The sequence below is a fragment of the Gracilinanus agilis genome, chromosome 3 (assembly GCF_016433145.1).
Source record: "Gracilinanus agilis isolate LMUSP501 chromosome 3, AgileGrace, whole genome shotgun sequence".
Lineage (NCBI taxonomy): Eukaryota > Metazoa > Chordata > Mammalia > Didelphimorphia > Didelphidae > Gracilinanus > Gracilinanus agilis.
The window spans coordinates 228141812-228162457 of NC_058132.1; the positions used below are offsets into that span (position 1 = coordinate 228141812).

The 20646-nt window shown below is 34.5% G+C and overlaps 1 protein-coding gene across 1 annotated transcript in view; it reads left to right on the forward strand.

Annotated features, from left to right (window-relative positions):
- Positions 1-20646, forward strand: part of COL5A2 (collagen type V alpha 2 chain) — a 182186-nt gene that overhangs the window by 77958 nt on the left and 83582 nt on the right. The window contains exon 2 of the mRNA XM_044669074.1: positions 18842-19069. Within this exon, the coding sequence (XP_044525009.1) occupies positions 18842-19069 (228 nt within the window). The remainder of the gene's footprint in view (positions 1-18841; positions 19070-20646) is intronic.

A 20646-nucleotide genomic window follows, 5' to 3' on the forward strand; every position in this document is an offset into this window, starting at 1 on the left:
AATTATAATAGAGCCCAAATAAGTTTGTTATGGGATGGCTTTAGATGGAATTTTTGAATACATTAAATTTGTGTGTATCTAAAGCTTCCTTAGTGTTTGAACTTGGCTGAGAAAAGTGGTAGGATGACTGAAGAGCATCTCTTAAGTGTTACATAGAGTCAGACAGGATTGAAATGACCAAATAACAATACCTATATCAGGCAGGCCCAGGAAATTTTCATGATGTAGTGTCTAAGGGTCTAGGAAGTTTCTAGATGTAGAAGACTAATATTGTTCTTTTTCTCATTAATTTTTCAGCACTCTTTTAAAAGGAGAAAAAAAAGGAGTAAAGATTTTCTAATGAGCAAATATAAAATTCTCCAATGCACAGTTAGAACTTTTAGTTTGGTCAAGGAGAAAAAGATTGCATCCCCTGTTCTTTGATGGAGATGTAGGGCTAAGTCTTCCTTATGAGGTAGTGAATCAAGGGATCTACTTCTGGAAGAAATATTGTGAAATAAAAACACGCTTCTGCAGGGTTAGCTCTGAATGCTGCTGGGAATGGATCAAAGGCCAAATCCTCATTCCTTTAAGGAAATATAGAATTATAACAACTATAAAAAATAAAAAGAACAACTAAATTAAGTCTTTTGGGATAATGGTTTTAGACAAGAAGAGTCAATTGTGAAATCTTCAGGTTTTAAAAAAAATCTCATAACTAGAAAGATATGAAATATGTATGGGTTAGGATTTGGAATTTGCCATTAGCATGGGAAATTTGTTTAGAAATAATATCTTGAAGCAAGACAAAATTTCATTTCATAAATCTTTTTTAAAAATTTTAAAAATTTGTTTTAGAATATTTTTCCATAGTTACATGATTTGTGATTTTTCCCAGCCCTCTTCCCTCATCCCTCCCAGAGCTGACAAGCAATTCCACTGGGTTATACATCATAAATCTTTTAAATCTTTTTTTTTCTTAAGGGATATAACTTTGTTTTCTATTAAATATTGTTTCTTTTTGCTTCATCATAAAAAGAAAATGCAGCCATATGGAAAATGAAATAAAAATACTAATTTGCAGAAAAGATATAATTTCCTGATTAATTAAAGGAAAAGATTGATATACTTACCTTTTTTTTCCACAAGAGGCAATGTTACTGGGTGAAAGAACACTGCATATGGAGACAAAAAATTTGTGTTCCTATCCTGAGCCTACTACTTATTACCTATTTGATGGTGGGCAAGTGACTTTTCTTTCCTGGACCATAGTTTATACTTTGTGATATTTTCACTACTCACCTCATGGGATTATAATGAGCAAAGCACTTCGAAAATATTAAAGTGTTATATAAATTTAAGTCACTGTGATTACAACTTCAATGACTAATGTAGATTAAAAAGTAAGTAAATACAGATTTTGTCTTAAAACAGTTATTGAAATGCTTGGCTAGTTGTTCCATGACACCTGATTAAATGTGATCTTTCAAGTCAGTTCAACTCAATATTAAAAAAAAAAACAAACTACTCTCTACCAAGTACTTTGTAAGGTCTTTACAAAGACAAAAATTAGATGACTGTTGCTGCTTTTCTGCAGTGGGGTGGGAATAAATTTTGTAGGTATAACAGATACACGAATAATAGATTATGAGTACTAAAGAGATCTGAAATGTCTGAGAAAAATTTGAGGAGTACTAACATCCAGAAAATTCTGGAAAAGTTTTACATAAATAGTAGAAATTGAGCTGAACTTTGAAGGAAGAAAAGAATTATGGGAAGTAGAGATTCAGAGGAATTCATTCTAGGCTTGTATAAATGTACAAAACTGGGAAATGGAATGGCAAGTTAGCTTAAATGAAAAGTGAGCAAAGGGGAGAAAAAAAGCAGAAAGAGGTACAAAAGAGGATCTTGAATGTCCAATGGGGAGTTTACATTTAATCCCAATGATAACAGGAAGACACTGGGAATTTTTGAGTCAGAAAGTCACATGCTTATGATTACTTCTATAAAAATGTTGGATGGTTCAGAATGTAAAGCATTATCATAATACTATTGCCATAGAGAAATCATTTTGTCTGAAAAAAATTTTTTTTTGTAAATTAAGGTATACCTAAGGCATCCTATTTGGAAATGAAACAATTTTAGTTTTTCTTCTAAGACATGCCTCAGACTTTGAGTGTGTGTGTATGTGTATGTATGTGTGTGTGTGTGTGTGTGTGTGTGTGTGTGTGTGTGAGAGAGAGAGAGAGAGAGAGAGAGAGAGAGAGAGAGAGAGAGAGAGAGAGAGAGAGAGATTGATTTTAGATTCACCATTTTTTTTTCATTGGAAACCATCTTGGATTAGTAGTTTGAAAAAAAAAAGTCACCTATCTCACTTTTAAACCAAGAGAAGCAAATCTCAATTTGTAAGGAAGCTGAGCCTTCTACTTCAATTTTGCAATCATTTTTAAAGGGCAGTGCTGATCATTAGTTGCCACATCATTTACAGACAGTTTTGAGCACATAGTATTTTACGTGTGCATAATGGGAACTCTTGAATTTTAACATAATACCTAAGGTTTAGGGTTAGGAACTGGATCTATGATATCATCTGAAACAGGGGACTCCAAGGAAGAGATCTCCCTCTACAAATTCAGGTTGACAATTTCTCTAAAACTTAATTTCCTATGTGATTTGCCCACACTTAAACATAAGTGTCAGAACCTGGACTTTAAAGTTTTCCTGGCAAATTGGTCTTGATCATTTTTTTTGTATCCTTAGAGCTTAGTACAGTACCTGGCACATGGTAGATGCTTAATAAATGCTTATTGATTGATTCTTCACTATTCCAGACTGCCTCCCAGTATACAGTACAGAGAATTACACATAGGATATGAGAATAGGAAGGGAGCTTCAGTTGGCCATGAAAAACAAACAAACAAAAACTTTCCCTATTAAACAAAATGCAACACCAGTACTATGATGGCTTAAAGGATAGATTGTCCTTGAGGAAAAAAGGTAGTGGCTGTTCATTATGCATTGAATATTTCTTTAGAACCACAGATAAGGGAGTGTCTGCCCTTGTAGGTATCATAAATTTCTTATTCCTCTGAGCTCAGGCTAATCTCTTCAGTGAGCAAAGTAAATAAACACAAGAACTCCATGCCTGAGGGCTCATGGGGAAATGATCATTCATGCCTTATTTCAATGAAACAGGATCAAATGAGTTTGGGTGTTTGAAGGCAAAAGACAGGAATGAAATATTTCCTTCTTTTTTTTTCCCCCTTTTGAAGGGGAAGATTGAGGGATGGGAGCATGGGTCCATGTGCTAAAATTGCTTATCAGTGAAGTCATTACTGTTCTGTTACTTAACAGCCTGTGTGACACTGGCCCAGCCACCAACTCCTCTGGACTTACTTCTCTCATCTATGAAATATAAGGACTAGACTAGATGACCCTTAAGGTCCTATCCAGCTCTAAATGAATGATTCTAGAGTATTTTTCACTCATAAAATAAGGTCTCTTTAGACAGAAGATTGTGCCTAAAGTAATAAAAGTTAAAAGGATAAAAACTTGGATTTGTAATCAGAAGGTCTAGATTAAAATCCTGTTTCTATTTGTGTGGCATTAGGGCAAATTACTGCATATATGTGAGCCTCACTTTATGAAATGAGGGCAATGGACTAACTCTAAATCAATGACAAAACCATAAAGAATTGTTAACTTACCATGACCATCTTTCTTCCATGCTAGAGTGACAGAATGGAAAATACATTGAATCTGTGGTCAGAAAACATGAGTTCAAATGCCAGTTCTACATCTATAAATTACTGCACATGGGACCTTTGGTAGCCCACTTAATTTCTCAGAGCCTTGGTTTCCTCATTTATAAAATGAATAGCTTAGACTCGATGGTCTTTGAGATTCCCTCCATTTCTAAATCCTGTGAGCTCTTCTTGATTTCTGCCAATGTCTTTCCATCTTAGCCTTATGAAAACAGTAACAGCAAAAACAATAACTTGCATTTATATATTGTGTTAATATTTGTAAAGTACTTTTCACATGTTATTTCATTTGACTGACAACAATATTGGGCTGTAGGCACTTTTATTCTCCCTATTTTACAGATAGGCTGGCACAGAGGGAGGTTAAATGACTTGCTCTGGGTCACATAGATGTATTTAACCAAAGGTGTGTGCTCTTTGCTTTCCTTTTTTTTAAAGCATTAAAAACAAAGCCCGTTATTTGGTCCATGATTTGCTTTTCTTCTTAACTCTTTCTGACATGCATATTGTCGACTGCTTGAATAGACAGTGTGGATGGAGACAGTCTGAAAATAGAGGTTGATTCCTTGGAGAAGGCAAACATTTTCCAGTGCTCTTTGCATGCTTTTTGGGTATAAAAAGTAATGAAGCATTTTTGAAAAGAACTAGTTTAAGTTTTAGAGATAGAAAGAAATGGAACCAAAAATTGGATGGAATTTTAAAAGCAGATGGTTGTTGGAGGTCATGCTTGCTGGCTCTCTTTGAAGTACCTTTTTAAACATTAGATTTTATGGATTACATCCAAGATCTTTTTAATATTATCTAGCTGGTTAAAATAAGGTAGGCAAAATAAAGAATACTGCCTTCAATGAACAGAGTTACAGTCAAGCAAGAAGAACTGGATATCCTGGAGGAAAAAAAAATTCATTTCCTGAAATCTCAGAAACTAATCCACAAAGGGAGCAAAATAATGGTTGGTATGTAGTCATTTAAGACATTTATTATCTGAATGCATTAAAATGACTAGAGGCTCATTCTTTTCATGGGGATGGTTTTCCCTCATTCATATCCTGCTAAGGATCAGAATGTAAAATCAGAGTGTAATGGAATGTTAAGGAAAGATTTACAGGATATTAAGATGGTAATTTTTTCATATGGGTACACAGAGAATGGAAAACAGAATCTTGTTCATTGACTGGGGTAGAGGTATAGATAGAAAGAATGTGATGCATTAAGGTGAAAAAAATGGCTCCATTTATTTTTAAATGTACCTCCAAATTCATTTGATTAGCCTTCTCAATCTGAAGAAGACTCTGATCCTTACTAAGGCAGCATGGAACTCTGTATCAAATGTATGTGGGGTTGGAGCTAGGATCTCCTGACTGAATTAGATTTCAGATTTCAGAATTCAGACACATCCTGCTTTCTAGCTTTAATTAATTCACAAAAGCCCTCTAATTCCAAGTTTTCTCATAAGTGAAATGGAAATAATTTTTTATAAGCATTTACTTCACAGGATTGTTTTGTATTATCAAGTGAAATTTTATATTTAAAGCATTTTACAAGCCTTAAAATCCCTATAGATCCTTATTAGTCTCTTCTTTCCTCAGTGTCTATTAGGTATCTTAGGCCAATTATGCAGCATTCTTTCTCTTTAGTCCTTTCCAGTATGGCCCCTGTCCCCACCATAATGTAAAGCTCCATCGACATGTTAGCTAAATTCTGGGATCTCTCCTCAGTTCTCATTCTTCATGAGCCTTCCTGTTGTCTGCTATGATACTGTTGAAGAACCATCTAACCCAAGGTGTGAGATTGGCAGTATCGATTGAATGAATGAATTTTCTGATTTGTAAATATAATGTAGTGAACATGTATTCAACGGATATTTATCATTTATCAGTTTCTTTGTGTGCTAGTCACTTTAGTAGGCACTATTGATGCAAATTAAAAAAAATCTCTTTGGGAGCTTACATTTTACCAGTTTTGATGTTATTGTTTAGTTGTTTCAGTCATGTTTAAGGAGGGTCAACAAATGGCAGTGTGCAATTTGTATTCTACCCATTCGTTGACTCTGCTTAAACATTTACAATGTGATTCTCACCTTGTTGAACTAAGTGATATGTTTATTTAAGTGTATTTCCTCAAAACAAACAAAAAAAAGAATTATTGACTTTTGCATATCCAGATTAGAATTAGATACTAGAATTTCAAATGTGATTCTACTCTGAATTTGTGAGGATATATCTAGAAAAAATTACTATTATCGTTTAATATTACTATTAAATTTACTCTACTATCTACTATTACTATTATAAATTAATCAATCATTTATTAAATGCCTATTCTATGCCACACCTAGAAATAGATGCTGGAGATCCAAAGCCAAAAATGAAGCAGTGTATTTTTAAAGGGTCTTTATTTTATGAACAGGAAGGGATTGAAGTATGTGGAGGAAAAAGGCAATAAGCTTTTATTACCTTCCTACTACAAGCAACTAGGTGGTGCAGTGCCTGGCCTGCAGAGGAGAACACTCATCTTCCTGAGTTCAAATATGGCTTCAGACACTTACTAGCTGTGTGATCCTGGGTGAGTCACTTAGCCCTGTTTTCCTTGGTTTCTTTATAAAATCAGAAGGCAAATGAAGAAGGAAATGGCAAACCTCTCCAGTACCTTTGCCAAGAATAACCTCAAATGGAGTCACGAAGAATCAGACATCACTGAAAACAACTGAACAATAACAACAAAAATGTGTCAGGCATTGTGCTAAGCACCTTGCAAATATCTCATGAAACTCTATGAAATAGATGCAATTTTTATCCCCATTTTATAATTGATGAAATTGAGGCAGATAAAGGTTACCTGCTGAGGGCTACAAAGCTAGAAAATATTGAAGGCTGGTTCTGCACTCAGGTCTTTCTGACTATCAGCTTTGCACCCAGAAGATCTGGATTCAAGTGCTACCTCTAACATAACATAACTACCCAAGTAGTGCCCTAAACAAATTTCTAAGACTACAGTTGCAGGAAAGATGATTGATAGAAGGAATTTCCTCAGTTGAAAGTTCTCTATATCAGCAAAATCACAGATCTAGTCCTTACCTCATCCTCTAGAACAAATAAAAAAAATAAGTTCAGGATCATTCAGGGAGGGAGCTTCTTGCAGTTGTGAATGAGCCAATAATAACATTCTTGTAAGGTCTCTATGAGGTACTGACAATGTTACCATTCTGAGCATTATATCCTGCATCAAAAAATGAAAATAGCAATGTTTGCATCACAGAGCTATGTGGGAAGTGCTTGAAACTTTTGGAATTTGTGGCCATATCTTTTATTCTGATGTTTGCACCTCTCAGTCAACAAAGACTGATTAAACCCTTACTACATACCAGGCATTGAAATACAAGTAACTAGAGCTTGAAATACAAGTAATGAGTGAGCTTTGACCTCCCCTCTTGGTTGAGACCCTCTACATGACCCCTCAGGGTTCCAGGGTACCCCAAGGAGATAGAAGGGCGTCTCTTCTTTCACTTTTTTCTCTTCTTCTTCTTCCTCCTCCTTCCTCCTCCTCCTTCCTCCTCCTCCTCCTCCTCCTCCTCCTCCTCCTTCTTCTTCTTACTGTCTCTGTGCCCTGAACTGTTAAGGGGTCATTAATTAGCACTCTAGTTCCGTTAAACTAGTTAACATTGAGTAGCTATTATAAAGGAACATGTACTTCAAAAACAGAGCAAGAAGAAAGGACAAATATTTTCTGTAAAACCTTGGGGAGATGAATAATCCTTTCTTCATCACTTTGAAGTGTGTGGGGGGGTAGGAGATTTAGTCCATAATTTAGTTCACAGTTTCTTGCAAGGATCACATCAAGTTCACATGGAAAATGCCATTTCCTCTAGAAGAGTCCTCATTTCAGCTTTCGCTGATGGGAGTCTAAAAGTTTGGTACCAAAGATCATTTCTTGATCTTCAGGGTACCATTTTCTGGGCTGGGCTGACTGTCATGCCTAGCCTAAGACCAGACTGTCTTATTCCTTTGGTTTGATCTCTCAGCCTTTAACATCCTCCAGGACTGGGTGAGCAGACACCAAGAGGAAAGGACCCATCTAGCTGCTCCCAGAAGCCCATGGGGCCAAGAGCCAGTAGCTGAGACCAGCAGGCCTTTTTGAAGGCCTCTGTGACCAGTCAAAGAGCCTTCTCTTCAGTATATGTGATTAGCTGACCAGAATCAGTATGGAATGTTGACCTTGATCCACAGTTTGTATCTCCAAGGCCTTTCCCTTTCTATGTTATCATGTTTCTCCCAGAAACAGATTTCCAGAGTTTTTCATAGAAGATGATCCTTACACAAAGAAAAAGCAATGCCTCTTCCCTAAAGCCCCAAATAAACACAGAGAAAACAAAATCTTCCCAGTGGAATTGCACTTCAGCTATGGGAAGGGAATAGGAGGAAGGGAGGGAAAGAACATGAATCTTATAACCATAATAACGTATTCTAAATTAATTACATAAAATAAAAAAAGAAAAAAATGAAGTCTTATAGGAATTTATATTTATATGTATTAAAGAAATTTACATTCTAATAACATATAAGATAAATATCAGTAGATGGAATTTAACGTTAAAGTGAATGGTGTCAGTAGTAAGGGAGGAAAGGAAAGGCTTTGTTGAGCAAAGTTGACTCTTTAAAAAAACAAACCAAAATAAACTTTTCCTTCTGTCTTAGAATCAATAGTGATTATTGGTTCTGAGGCAAAAGAGCTAAAGGGACTAGACAATGAGGATTAAGTAACTTGCCCAGGATACTGGAAATAGGAAATGTCTGAGGTCCCATTTGAACCCAGGACCTCCCATCTCTAGGCCTGTTTTTCAATACACTGAGCCTCCTAGCTGCTCCCCTGATTTTAACTCTCAAAGGCATTCTAAGAGTCAGAAGTTGGGAGGAAGATTATTCTACACAAAGAAAGCAGTCCCACAGCGTGGAAATTGTTTGGGTCGAAGTTTGACTGTCATCTGGCAGGATCATCAAAGACTTCAGAATGCATGGATTATGGGCAGGGGGCATAGAATATAAAAAAGAGCAGAAATTTAGGGAGCAGCCAGGTTGTTAAGAACTTATATTTGATTCTGGAAATAATAGAGTCAATGGAATTAAATTAGTGGAGAAATGAGAATTACATTGTTAGACATACATGTTAGAAAAATCACTTTGGCTGTTGTGTGCAGGATGTAGAGGAAGAATTTGAAGTTGGGAGATCTTTTACAGTTACAATAATTTGAGCCATAGGTGATGGATTTGGGAAGTAGGGTGTTGACATTGAGTACAAAGAAATGAATATATTTGAGAGATGTTATAGAGAAAGAAATTACAAATTTCAGCAATTGAATGAATTTTGGAAAGAGAAATATCAAAGATATTACCTAATTTAGGGACTTTTTTGCCTGAAAAGAAGGTGACCATTTTTTTTTTAATTTTTCAGTCTTATGAATGGAAATCTAAATCACTTGGCATGTGCTTTGTGACCTCAAATTGGAGAGATAAAATACTCTAGCAAATATAGAAGTTGATACTCCAATTTTTAGAATAAGAAATTGGTTATGGAGTTACATAAAAATATCATGAAAAAATAATTTGAAAGATTTTATATATATAACATAACATGATATAGCAAAATATTATATTTATTTTATTTTTTCTTGTAAAAGAATACATACATACACGTACCTATTCTTTAAGAGACCTATTTTCTGTTGCACTAAAGAATTATATTCTATAGCCAAATAGAACTGATTAAAAAAGATTGGGGATTTCAGTTCTTAAAATAGATGAAAGCCTTTTGGCTCTGGGCAAGGATATTTATATTCTTGCCTAATTCCTATTAAAATAATTGAAATTCAAATTCTATAAATATAACTAGAGAAGGGCAACTATAGCTAAAATGCAAATGAAAGGTTTTTCCCTTATTTATACAGGCCTTATTAGTGATACAATACACATTTATATCATACTTCAAGATTTACAAATAACTTTTCCCCAAACTCTGGGAGGTAGGGTAATGAATCATAATGTCTCCATTTGACCTCTGTGGAATTCAGTTTCTTCATCTGTAAAATAAATATTGAACAAGATGACCATTATGTTCCCTTTCAACTCTAAATCTATGATCTTCTGATATTAGGGTAACAGAACATGATGTGGATGGAGATAAATAGGAAAATGTATTCAATATACTAGAATTAATACTTATATGCAATTGACATGGAATGTATTGGCTACAAAAAATGGGGTATCCTTAGATGCCAATTTACAAAAAATAATAGTCATAATCTTGATCTTAATTATCTTTAATTGCTATCTAATTTCTCTAATTGGTGATTGTTTTACACAAGAAAAAGAAAAAGAAATCCAGAAGTTTCTGTTACTGGTTTGGTGATCCTGTAACTTCCATATAGCTCAGCCACACTCCTGTGTGCTTTGAATGCAGGGGTATTCTGGTAAATGTTTAACAATCAGCTTTTCAAAGGCTTGCAAGAAGTTCTAACACAATTGTAAATTTTATCTCCACCTTAACTCCTCTATCACTTTCTTAAGTCTAGACAATTAATAAAGCAATCAATCAAGCCTGATTTGCTCTATTTCAATTATTGTGGTATTAATACATTAAAATTTTAACATTCAAACTGGTTAGTTCAAACTGGCTCAAACACACTCTTATTTTTATAATGTGGGTGCTCAAAAATTTTTGTTAATTAACTCAATGAATAAATGCAGAAGGACAATGTCACCCCTTTGTCATCATAATTTACTTTAGTGGACAAATTTTAACAACAGTTTAAAGAATTATATTAGCACCTATCAAAAAGTTATGTACATAATATAGCTCCTTATAGGATAGAGAGTATATTTCATGTTTTTTTGATGTCTTCATTGCTGTACACTTTATGGATATTAAGTAATAGTTTTGATTGATTTTAAAATGTCATTTTGCATCTTATACTTTCTAACACTTACTTTAGGAGATTACAAAAAAATTTGAGCACTTTTTCTTCTGCAAATTAGATTGTTATATTAACTGGTCACAGCAAAGTTACATGACTTAAAATCAAAATTATACGATCTCAAAAATAACTAATGTGAAATAAATATTATCTTCTTTTCATCAAATAGTATCTACTTCAGTTTTTCCTTTAAAAGAGTGTAATGAGCATTCAGACCTTATCCACTGTTTCTTTTCAGGGAACTTTCATCTAAGATTCTCTTTATTCTCATTTTTTGAATCCAAATACTCTATTTTACTCAAGAACTTGAAGGCCAGCACTTTTGAATGTGATAAAGGCTGATAGAAATTGGAAAAAAGAAAGTCTTTGTTATTGACCCTCTCAAGGCTTTTTTTCCTTGTCTTTCCCGCTTTCCCCCACTCCCAGTAAGTACAGAAGTTTTTGAAATGAATAGCTTTGCTGTGTGTCTAAAAAAGATATTAATATCACTTTCCATTGAAAGAAAAAAATCCCTATATTTCTCTTCCTGAAAGTTTAAGCCTCATACACCTCTTTTCGAAATGGAGCTTCTGTTGTGTCTTGAATTGGAAAATTCCTCCCCAAATGGGATGGGGTATACTTATCATTATGAATCTGTATTTTAGGGGAAAAAAGTAACTATGACAGTTAAAAGTATCAGATTTCGGGGGCAGCTGGGTAGCTCAGTGGAATGAGAGTCAGGCCTAGAGACGGGAGGTCCTAGGTTCAAATCTGGCCTCAGCCACTTCTCAGCTGTGTGACCCTGGGCAAGTCACTTGACCCCCATTGCCTACCCTTACCACTCTTCTGCCTTGGAGCTGATACACAGTATTGACTCCAAGACGGAAGGTAAGGGTTTATAAAAAAAAAAAAAAAGTATTAGATTTGGAGTTTGAAGTGAGCCAATTGTCTTAAATTTGTTTAGTGAGACATTATAAATGGGAATGATAAAGTTTAAATTTTGCTTTGAAGTATTCTATGTTGGGAATCCTAGAAAGGGTAGCCATAAGAATCTACTTTGTTCTCTTTCTGATAGTTTTAATGTTGAGAAAGCATGGAAATAAACTGAACATACTGAAATTGAGTAGTTGGGAAGTGGGCATTAATTCAGCTCTCTGAGTATATCTATGTGAGATAAAATGAGATGTCAGGCATTTATTACTCTATTATAAGAAGTTTGGTACATTTCTGCTTTTTAGTAGATGTGAGCACAAACAGTGATCTAGGATAAAGGGATGTTCCATTGAGAATCTCTCGTGTCTTTCTTTGAATTTTGGAAGATTTAGGTAGATCTCAGGACTGGGCGACCTTAAATTAAACAAAATCACCAGGCCAGTTTTTTACAACTATTTAAGGGTAAGAAAGATGATGAAGCATACCAACAGTAGTATTAATTCTCTTCTTAAGGGAATTAGAAACTTTGGTAGTAAAATATTAGAAAATAATATTAAGTATTTAGTATCAAGAGACAGCAAGAAATGTGAGCTGAAAGGCTAGATGAGAAGAGAATATTAATAGAATGATTCATTGGCAAATTTCATTACAGAACTGAGTGATCAAATAAAGAATTTTGTGGTAGACAAAGTCAGAATGAAATCTAATCATTCTATAGAGGCTGACAAAGAATGAAGAGTCAGGTCAAGTTGTTTAAAGAGACAAGAAATTCTGAGAAAAATCAAACTGCAGAGGGAACAATTAATTTTTAAAGGATATCATACTTTAACATTTTCATTTTCTGAAGTTGCTTTTTTGATCAGTCTTTAAACACTCTTTAAAATGATATACATACTTTTTAGATTAAACATTTATGTATGCAATATTTTGGGATATGATAATCTAGAATAAATGTTAATATCACACTTGGTATTATTTGGGACTCCTATGGACTTGACTTTAGCCTGTTCATTTGGATTAGCAGCCCCAAATTACCAAGGTTGTAGCTTCTGGATCTACAGTACCAAATCATTCATTATGTACCCTCACACTTTGATTCAGAACTTAAAAAAAAAGATTCTTTTTAGTCCAAATGGTGCCAAAATGACTAACTAAAGCTCTGTATGTGTGTGTGTTGTCCATTGCTCAAAAGAGTCTGACCTTGGTCAAAAGGAATTATAGCCAAATGCATTTTTAAAAGACCTAGAAACATCAGTGTGCTTCATTTTGGTGATTTTGCCCATCACAAAATTCTTCTAATCTTGAGAGTACTAATAAGGGTAGGGAGAGCATTTTTGAGACTTGAGCAATTGACAGCAATTTGAGACTTGGCAAACCAGATGATCAACATTTCAGAACTGGACTTTAACTTGCTATGTTATTGAATTCAAAGTTCATAGAAATACAATCCATGTTCAGTTCTTTTCAGGGTTGTTTTTAATATGCATTTAGCAGTCTGAAAAGTTACCTTTGGAAAGCCTTCTGTATTAGCCAGACTGAAAGCTACCTTGCTAGAACAAAGGATGAATAGGTGAACATTGCATATTACAAAGAATTAAATTTTAGACTTTTAAGATAAGAATATTGTGATTAACATATGTTTTGGGTGTGATTATGTCAGAACTCCCAATAACATTTGGACAGCAGTGCTAAGTAGTGCATATAGTAATTTTGTCTCAAGCATAAAGCTAATAATTTGCTCATTTTTTTTTATTATTGTTGTTAGAGAAGGTAGATAAATAGCCTAATTAAACATTTGCATCTAAAAGAATAATCATCTTAACCAGTGGTTTAGCAAAATGAGAATCACCGAATGGGTATCATTGGGCTCCTAATTACCTAGATGCAGTAATTTGATTCAATGGAATGAACCCCTAGATTTAGTTAGAGAAACTGTGTTTAAATTTTAGCTCTGTTCTTTACTACTTGTGTGACTTTGGAAAAGTCAACTTACCCTGCTCTTGGCCTTGGGTTTCTTCATCAGTATAATGAAAGGATTAGACTCAAGTTTCTTGCACCCAGAAATCCAAAGTAGGATCTGTTATTCCTTTAGATATGTTGTGTGCTTTGCACTTTGCTACACCTGTAAGGCACAAAAGCAATAATATCATAAAGACATCTTCTTTAAAAGGATATGTTAATATGAAGGATTCCCAAGCTATAAAGACTTGACATGCACTAAGGAAAGAGAAAAAAAAATATATATATATATATATATAGGCCTGATTCTAGCCACGTAAGCTCTAAAAATGTCTTTTTAGTTTTAAGGGTCAGGGAAGACAGTCTTTGCTCCAAAAGAGTCATCCGTTCCCAAGAGACAGTGAGAGCTGATTTTTCCTTGTGTTAGAGAAGGACTTAGAGTTCAATGCCGTCATTGCTGCTGCTGGCGGCGTGTATGCAAGTCCCAGACTCTGGAAGCTTTCTCCTGTTTTCCAAATAGAGGGTCTAGTGAGCACCAACCTCTGTATGAAGGCATGGAAAGTCTAACTCTAAGCCCTCCGTCAGGCTGCTCATTGAATTATTTTATCAACATGTACTAGGTTAAAAGTGGTCAAATATATCCCCCTTCTGTGTTATTCATGGCACAGAGAACACAGAAGTAAAATGATAGAAGTGGGTCCAAGTGGGACAAATTGGCTTTTGGACTTAGTACTCTAAGTAAAAAAAAAAAAAAAATTAAGTCAATATTAAAACTGAAAATAGTCTTAAACATGCAAGCTCTGTGTTTTTGAGCCCTCTTTCCTGCTATCTACCACCCAGCCCCACTTTAAGCCTTCTCCAAGTAATTAAATCAGTAAGTATCTGCAATATGGACCATCCTCTCTGAGAAGTGCAAGTATAAGGAATGTTACATTAAAAAGGACAACAGACCCAGGGTGTGGCCTCAACTGGGTGCCCCATTTGCTGATCACTTGAGTTTTTATTGCTGGCTGATAGGTTTTGTCTGCCACCTAGTGATTAACAACTGAATATAAAAACTCAGACTAATCTGAGATGGAAGGAAAAAAATGAAACTCTTAAAAAGTAGGTGGAATACAGCACCTTGGAGTCATTTCCAAAGAAATCTTGGTCATAGAAGAGAACTTGCCCATTTAAGACAAGATAGGAGTGCTAGCACAGCTGTGGTAATGATTCATTATGGTTTAGATCAATTAGTTGGGACATTCTGTGAGAATAAAATAAACAGATGACAGCCAAAAAAAAAAAAAAAAAAAGTGAACATTTCTAAGGCTTTCCGCCACCTTCCAAAAGTTCAAGGACATAAGGCCTAAAAAAATTTAAACTGTTTTATGAAACCTTCACTCATCTATTCCATATTTATGGACATTATTAAACCTAAAAGAATAATATTAGCCTAAAAAAACACAATATAATATTGCTCTGGAGCAATTTTCCATAATGTATAAAATATTTTCTTGCCTGATCATCTAACATCCAAACTTTCTTTTTTTTTAAGATGCTAGACTTCTGAGATGCTACTAATTTGTGTGGACAACGTAGGGCTCAGAGAGGCCAGTAATGAAATAACTCTCAAAAGCATCAGAATAATAATGAATCTATAAATATATCACGTCTAGTACATCCTAAGTGCATAATAAATGCTAGCTGGGACTATCACCACCACAGAAGGTGCTGAAGGAGTCTGAATACAGATTGATACAAACCATATCTTACTTTATTTCCTTCATGAATTTTTTTCTTATGTAAGCCATATGTTCCTTCTTTCACAACATGAGCATATGTATAATAATCTATATCATATTACCTGCTGTCTTGGGGAGGGGAAAAAGAAAACATGAATCACAAAATTTCAGAAAATGATTATTAAAATTATATTCACATGTCATTGGGAAGATTTAATACTACAAAAATTAAGACAAAAATGAGAAGGAAAAAATGCTAGTTGATTGACCGATTATACATTAATTTTTAGCTTATATGTTTTTTAGAAAAATCAAACTGATTTCAGTGGCATAGAATGAATGCTCCCAATGAACAACTTCCTTTTACTAATGTACGCCAACAACTTCGTTGGGAGGGGAAGAGAACTTGCCCACAGTCACACAGTCAACATCAGTCACAAATAGAACTCAAATGCAGTTCTTCTTGATTTCAAGGCCAGTTCTCAAATCCAAGCTGTACTGTCCCCCTCACATTCATAGACTTCATTAAATGAAAGTGGTTGAAAAAGGAAATGGCAATTTCACCATAAGTGGCATGGATGCTCTAAAGATGTATGATAATGGTGATACAACTCATTCTTTCTAACCACAGTTTCTTATATATGCATTTATTTAAAAATGAATAAAAGGAATTCAATACATATTTGTGCCATCTGTAATGTGCATGTAGGATGAAGGGTAGGGGAGAGCACAGAGGAGAAGAGAAAGAGTTCTGAAGTTCAGAAGCAACCTTATGTCTTTGCTTTGAAGGTGGCTTCCAGACAAACTTTCCACATTATTCTTACATCTAATGTTAAATATCAAGGCAAAAAGAACTGTAATGACATTCAGACTGATTTCCACCATTATTTGAAGAAAAAAAAATCAGTGGCCTAAATGATCCTCCTTAGTGCATCTCCAAAACCCTTAGCATAATACAGAAAAAAATATATATATATATATATTCATTATGGAGTCAGGAGACAGAGATTTAAATCCTGGTTCTTCTATCATCCTTAATAAATTACAAAGCCCATAAGTGCAGAGACTATAGGAAATATTTTTTCTCCAATGGCTTTTTGTATGGAACTTAATACAGTGCTAAACTGTATTAAAATGATAGCACATTTGAGCTATATTGAATTGAATACATTCTTAGACCTGTGGATCCAGAAAGTGAGGCTCAGACTTATTGAAAATACAAGTTGTTCCTAACGTCTCTTGGGGCACTGTGCGCCAAGACTTTGAGGACAACCTGTAGTGTATAATTTGTGTAAATGCTGTGAAATCTTGTTCATAATATGAAGTTTGATATTTGCAAATATTCAGTGATTTCTTGAAATCCATGGGATACAATCCGGAAAATTATCAGGGGAGTGCTCTTCTTTTGTCAGTCATGCCAAAAAGTTCAGTAGAATAAATCTAGTGAACTTCCACACAAGAATTCACTATGGAATTATACAGGCCCAGGCTTTGCACAATTTCTCTCTCTCTCTTCTTCTCCCTCTCCCTCTCCCCCCTCTCCCTCTTTCTCCCCACTCTAAACTTCAAAGTCTATGCTACGTACATTTGTTTTGGAGAGCTAGTTGTTAAACATTGCCAGCAATCTTTGGAATAAAAAAAATGTTATTACTATTATTTTTTTTTTGCCAGGAGATCTTTGCATGAAAGGTAGAGTTGTGACTTGGGTCATGATGTGAATAAAGAGCCCACATAATAACAATAATGAATTATATAATAATAATAATGATTATTATTATCATTGATATTCTGCTTCAAGGTTTGCAAAACATTTTCTATTTATTATCTCATTTGAGCCATTTGATTTATTATTTCATTTGTAATGCATGGAATAAACCTTGGCATACTTTTGGCGGGAGATAAAGATTTTTTGATGTAGAGGAGTCCAACTTATTTCTTCATCTAAAAAGCCCAAATAAGTATGATGATGACAAATCCAAGACGCATTTTTTCATATGTTAAACATCTGGGAAGAAAGGCTAAACATGTTTGAAAGAACATTACATATATACCCCAAAGAGTGGTGAGATAAATACCACTGTATTACTTGAGGAAGTAGATTTTAGTATCATTGTGGAACAATATGCTATGCTTTCGCTAATGGTTTTACTTCACACTGAAACTATTTTCTTGAGTTTTCATTTTGTTATTTGAAGGCATATTTTTATTTGAAGTCACATTACATGAAAAACTTATCAGTGATGCAGAGTGAGCAAACATACTTTTTCCCTTTTAGCTTTATCCACAAGTGTTTTTTTAAAAAATAATCATTCAGATATTATTTATATGCAATATAGCTTTTGTGCTTGCAAAGGAAATATAATTTCTAAATGCCACATAATTATTTTTATTGTCATGTTTTTAAAGTTGTGCATAATTTTGGGTTAAAAATAAGGAAAATATTTAGTAGAAATCATATAAGGATTTTTATGTTATTTTATACTTATTTTTCTTTTTGAAAATCTGATTTTGAAGCAAAGAAGATGAAATCATGGGAAAATAATGATTTTTTCCCTCAGGGTTTATGAGAAAACCTTGTTCCAGAAGGTTTACAGGTCTTCTTTACAACTGAGGATTAGATTCTGCTTTTCCTGATTGTATGTTTCAAAGTCCTCTTACAATGCCTCTGTGATGTGGTGGGAAATGTAGGATTTTGAAAGTTCTGCCAGTGGAGTGCTAGCCTTGGCAGGTTCCACCCATCTAAAATGCTTCCAGTATCATTGGCTGACAAACTCTGCTATAAGACAGGCTCATCATCAGAGGTTTGTGCAGGAGGTGGTGATTTTTGATCAAAGTATCTCATGAAACTTCCTACTATATCATAGAGGGAATTTAGTCTTCTTTCATAGATGGAATGTCCACATAGAAGAAAATCAAGACTCCTTGGATTTAAGTATGCTTTAAAATACATTGGCTAGTTCATCAATGTTATTTGATGTTTTCCTCCATTTTATTTGGTCGGTTTCATCAGTCACTAGGAAGTTTATGGAATCACAGTTTGTGGTATAGAAAAAGTCACCATGAGATCACAGAAAGTTTATATTAACTCACTTTAAGGCCATCCACATTGGCATTCCTTTGAGCTGTCATTTCATATTAATTTTTAGAACTCTGTGCTAGCCTTTTTTCTTGAATGTTTTCTCCACCTTCAATTGGCTTTATGCCCTTTAAAATCTGCTTCAAAATTTCCATCTTTCTGGAAATTCATCTTATTCAGATCATTCTTTTTCTCTTCATCTCTTCAGGATTTAGGTATCAGTTATTTTTCTACTATGTTTTTAGTTGATATTTTCTGTTTTTAAAAATATCTTTGTTCCCTAATTTTTGCCTATCTTCCTTTTCTACCCTCGCTCATTCCCTCCCTCCCTCTCTTCCTTCCTTCCTTTCTATTTGCCTTCTTAGGAAATATTGTTGACTAATGATTTTCCTCATGATTATCACTGGATTCAGAAACTTCAGAGTATCAATAACACTCCCTATTCTTTTTTTTTTCCTAGATGGATATGACGAAGAAATAGCCTGCACACAAAATGGTCAAATGTACTTGAACAGGGATATTTGGAAACCAGCACCTTGTCAGATCTGTGTCTGTGATAATGGAGCTATTCTTTGTGACCAGATCCAGTGCCAGGAAGTGTTAGATTGTGCAGATCCAATTACTCCTTCTGGAGAGTGCTGTCCTGTCTGCCCCAATACAGCTGGTGGTGGCAATCATCCAGGTTTTGGTAAGAATTCTGGAAATTTTCTATTTTACTCAGAGAGTTGATTAGCAAAAACTGCCTATCATTAGACGCCTTATAGACTCAGTTCATCAGATCTGAATTTTTGACTTCATTTACTTTCTCTTTGAAGAAGGTGGAGAGGGGGTGTAGCTAGCTAGATCAATGTATGGAGTGCCAGGCTGGGAGTTGAGAGGACCTGGGTTCAAATCAGACTTTTGACACTTCCTGTGTGTTCCTGGGCAGGTTCCTGTTTCTTAGCCATTACTACTCTTCTGCCTATCAGTTCTAAGACAGAAGTTAAGGATTGGGAAGAAAAAAAAAAAAAAGGTTGGAAGGGAATAGTCCTGGGGACCCTTGAAAATTCAGCCAAAAACTATTATGGAAACATCTGGACACATTTTAAAATGAAGTCCAACCCTGATGTTTTTATTCTACTCAACAAGTGATTATTAGCTGCCATATTTGTGATGGAATCTTTTGTGGTATTGTAACTATAGGGAATAGGGAGGTTGTTTAGGAAGTCTATTAGTGACATGGAATGTAGCCAACAAGATTTCCATTGTAAATAAATTTATCTGCCAATTATGCCATCCTTGCCCCATCTCTATGTAAAGAGTAATATTGGAACTATGTCTTAAAAAAATAAATAATATAGTGCTCAAGTCTGCCATACTGCACTAAGAAATATTCCAGGCTTTTTAGATGATTTGGTGATGGTAACATTGAAGAAAACATAGCATTTAAGGTGAAATGGGAGTGGATTTAGAAGCAAAACTGTGTCACATGAAGAAGCATGTATGTTTGTGTACATTAGAAAAATACTTATTTATGCATTTCAGATTCTATGAATATGAAAACTTGAGAAATATGTGTGTACCTGAAAATAAGTTGACTGTTCTTGCTTGTGATTTTTATCTAGCATTTGCAAATGAATGAAACTAAAAGTTTGAGGTGTTAGATTTAAAAGTAAAAAATTTCCCTAAAAAGTTTCAAATATTTCATGATTTGGTAAATGGGAAGTTGGTGAGGGTTGTTCTCCTTAGTCTCAGAGAGCAGAACCAAGGCCATTTGACTGAAGTTATAAGGTCATAGAATTTAACTTGATATGAAGAACTTCTTAGTCATCCGTGCTATTGAGGAATTGAATTTATTGCTTCAGTAGTGAATTCCCATCACAGACTAAGCAGGAACTATATAGCTACTTAACAGGAAGAATGTATAAAAGATTTGATAGGAATGATTGGGAAAAAAGAAGATTAGAAAAATGGATGACTCCTAAGGTCATCCCCAGCTCTAAATCTCTAATCTCCTCCATAATTTTGTGAAAAATATTTTAAAAGTGATACATCTTATAAATTGGCAATAATAAATTTGTATTAGCTTTATTAAACTTTTGACAAAAAATCAAATTTTAAGTGTAAGCACATTTTCTTGTTATTCAGTTGTTTCAGTGGTATCTGACTCTCTGGGACTCCATTTGACTTTTTTTTTGGCAAAGATACTGGAATAGTTTGCCATTTCCTTCTCCAGCTAATTTTATAGATTAGGAAAACTGAGGCAAGCAGAGTCATACAACTAAT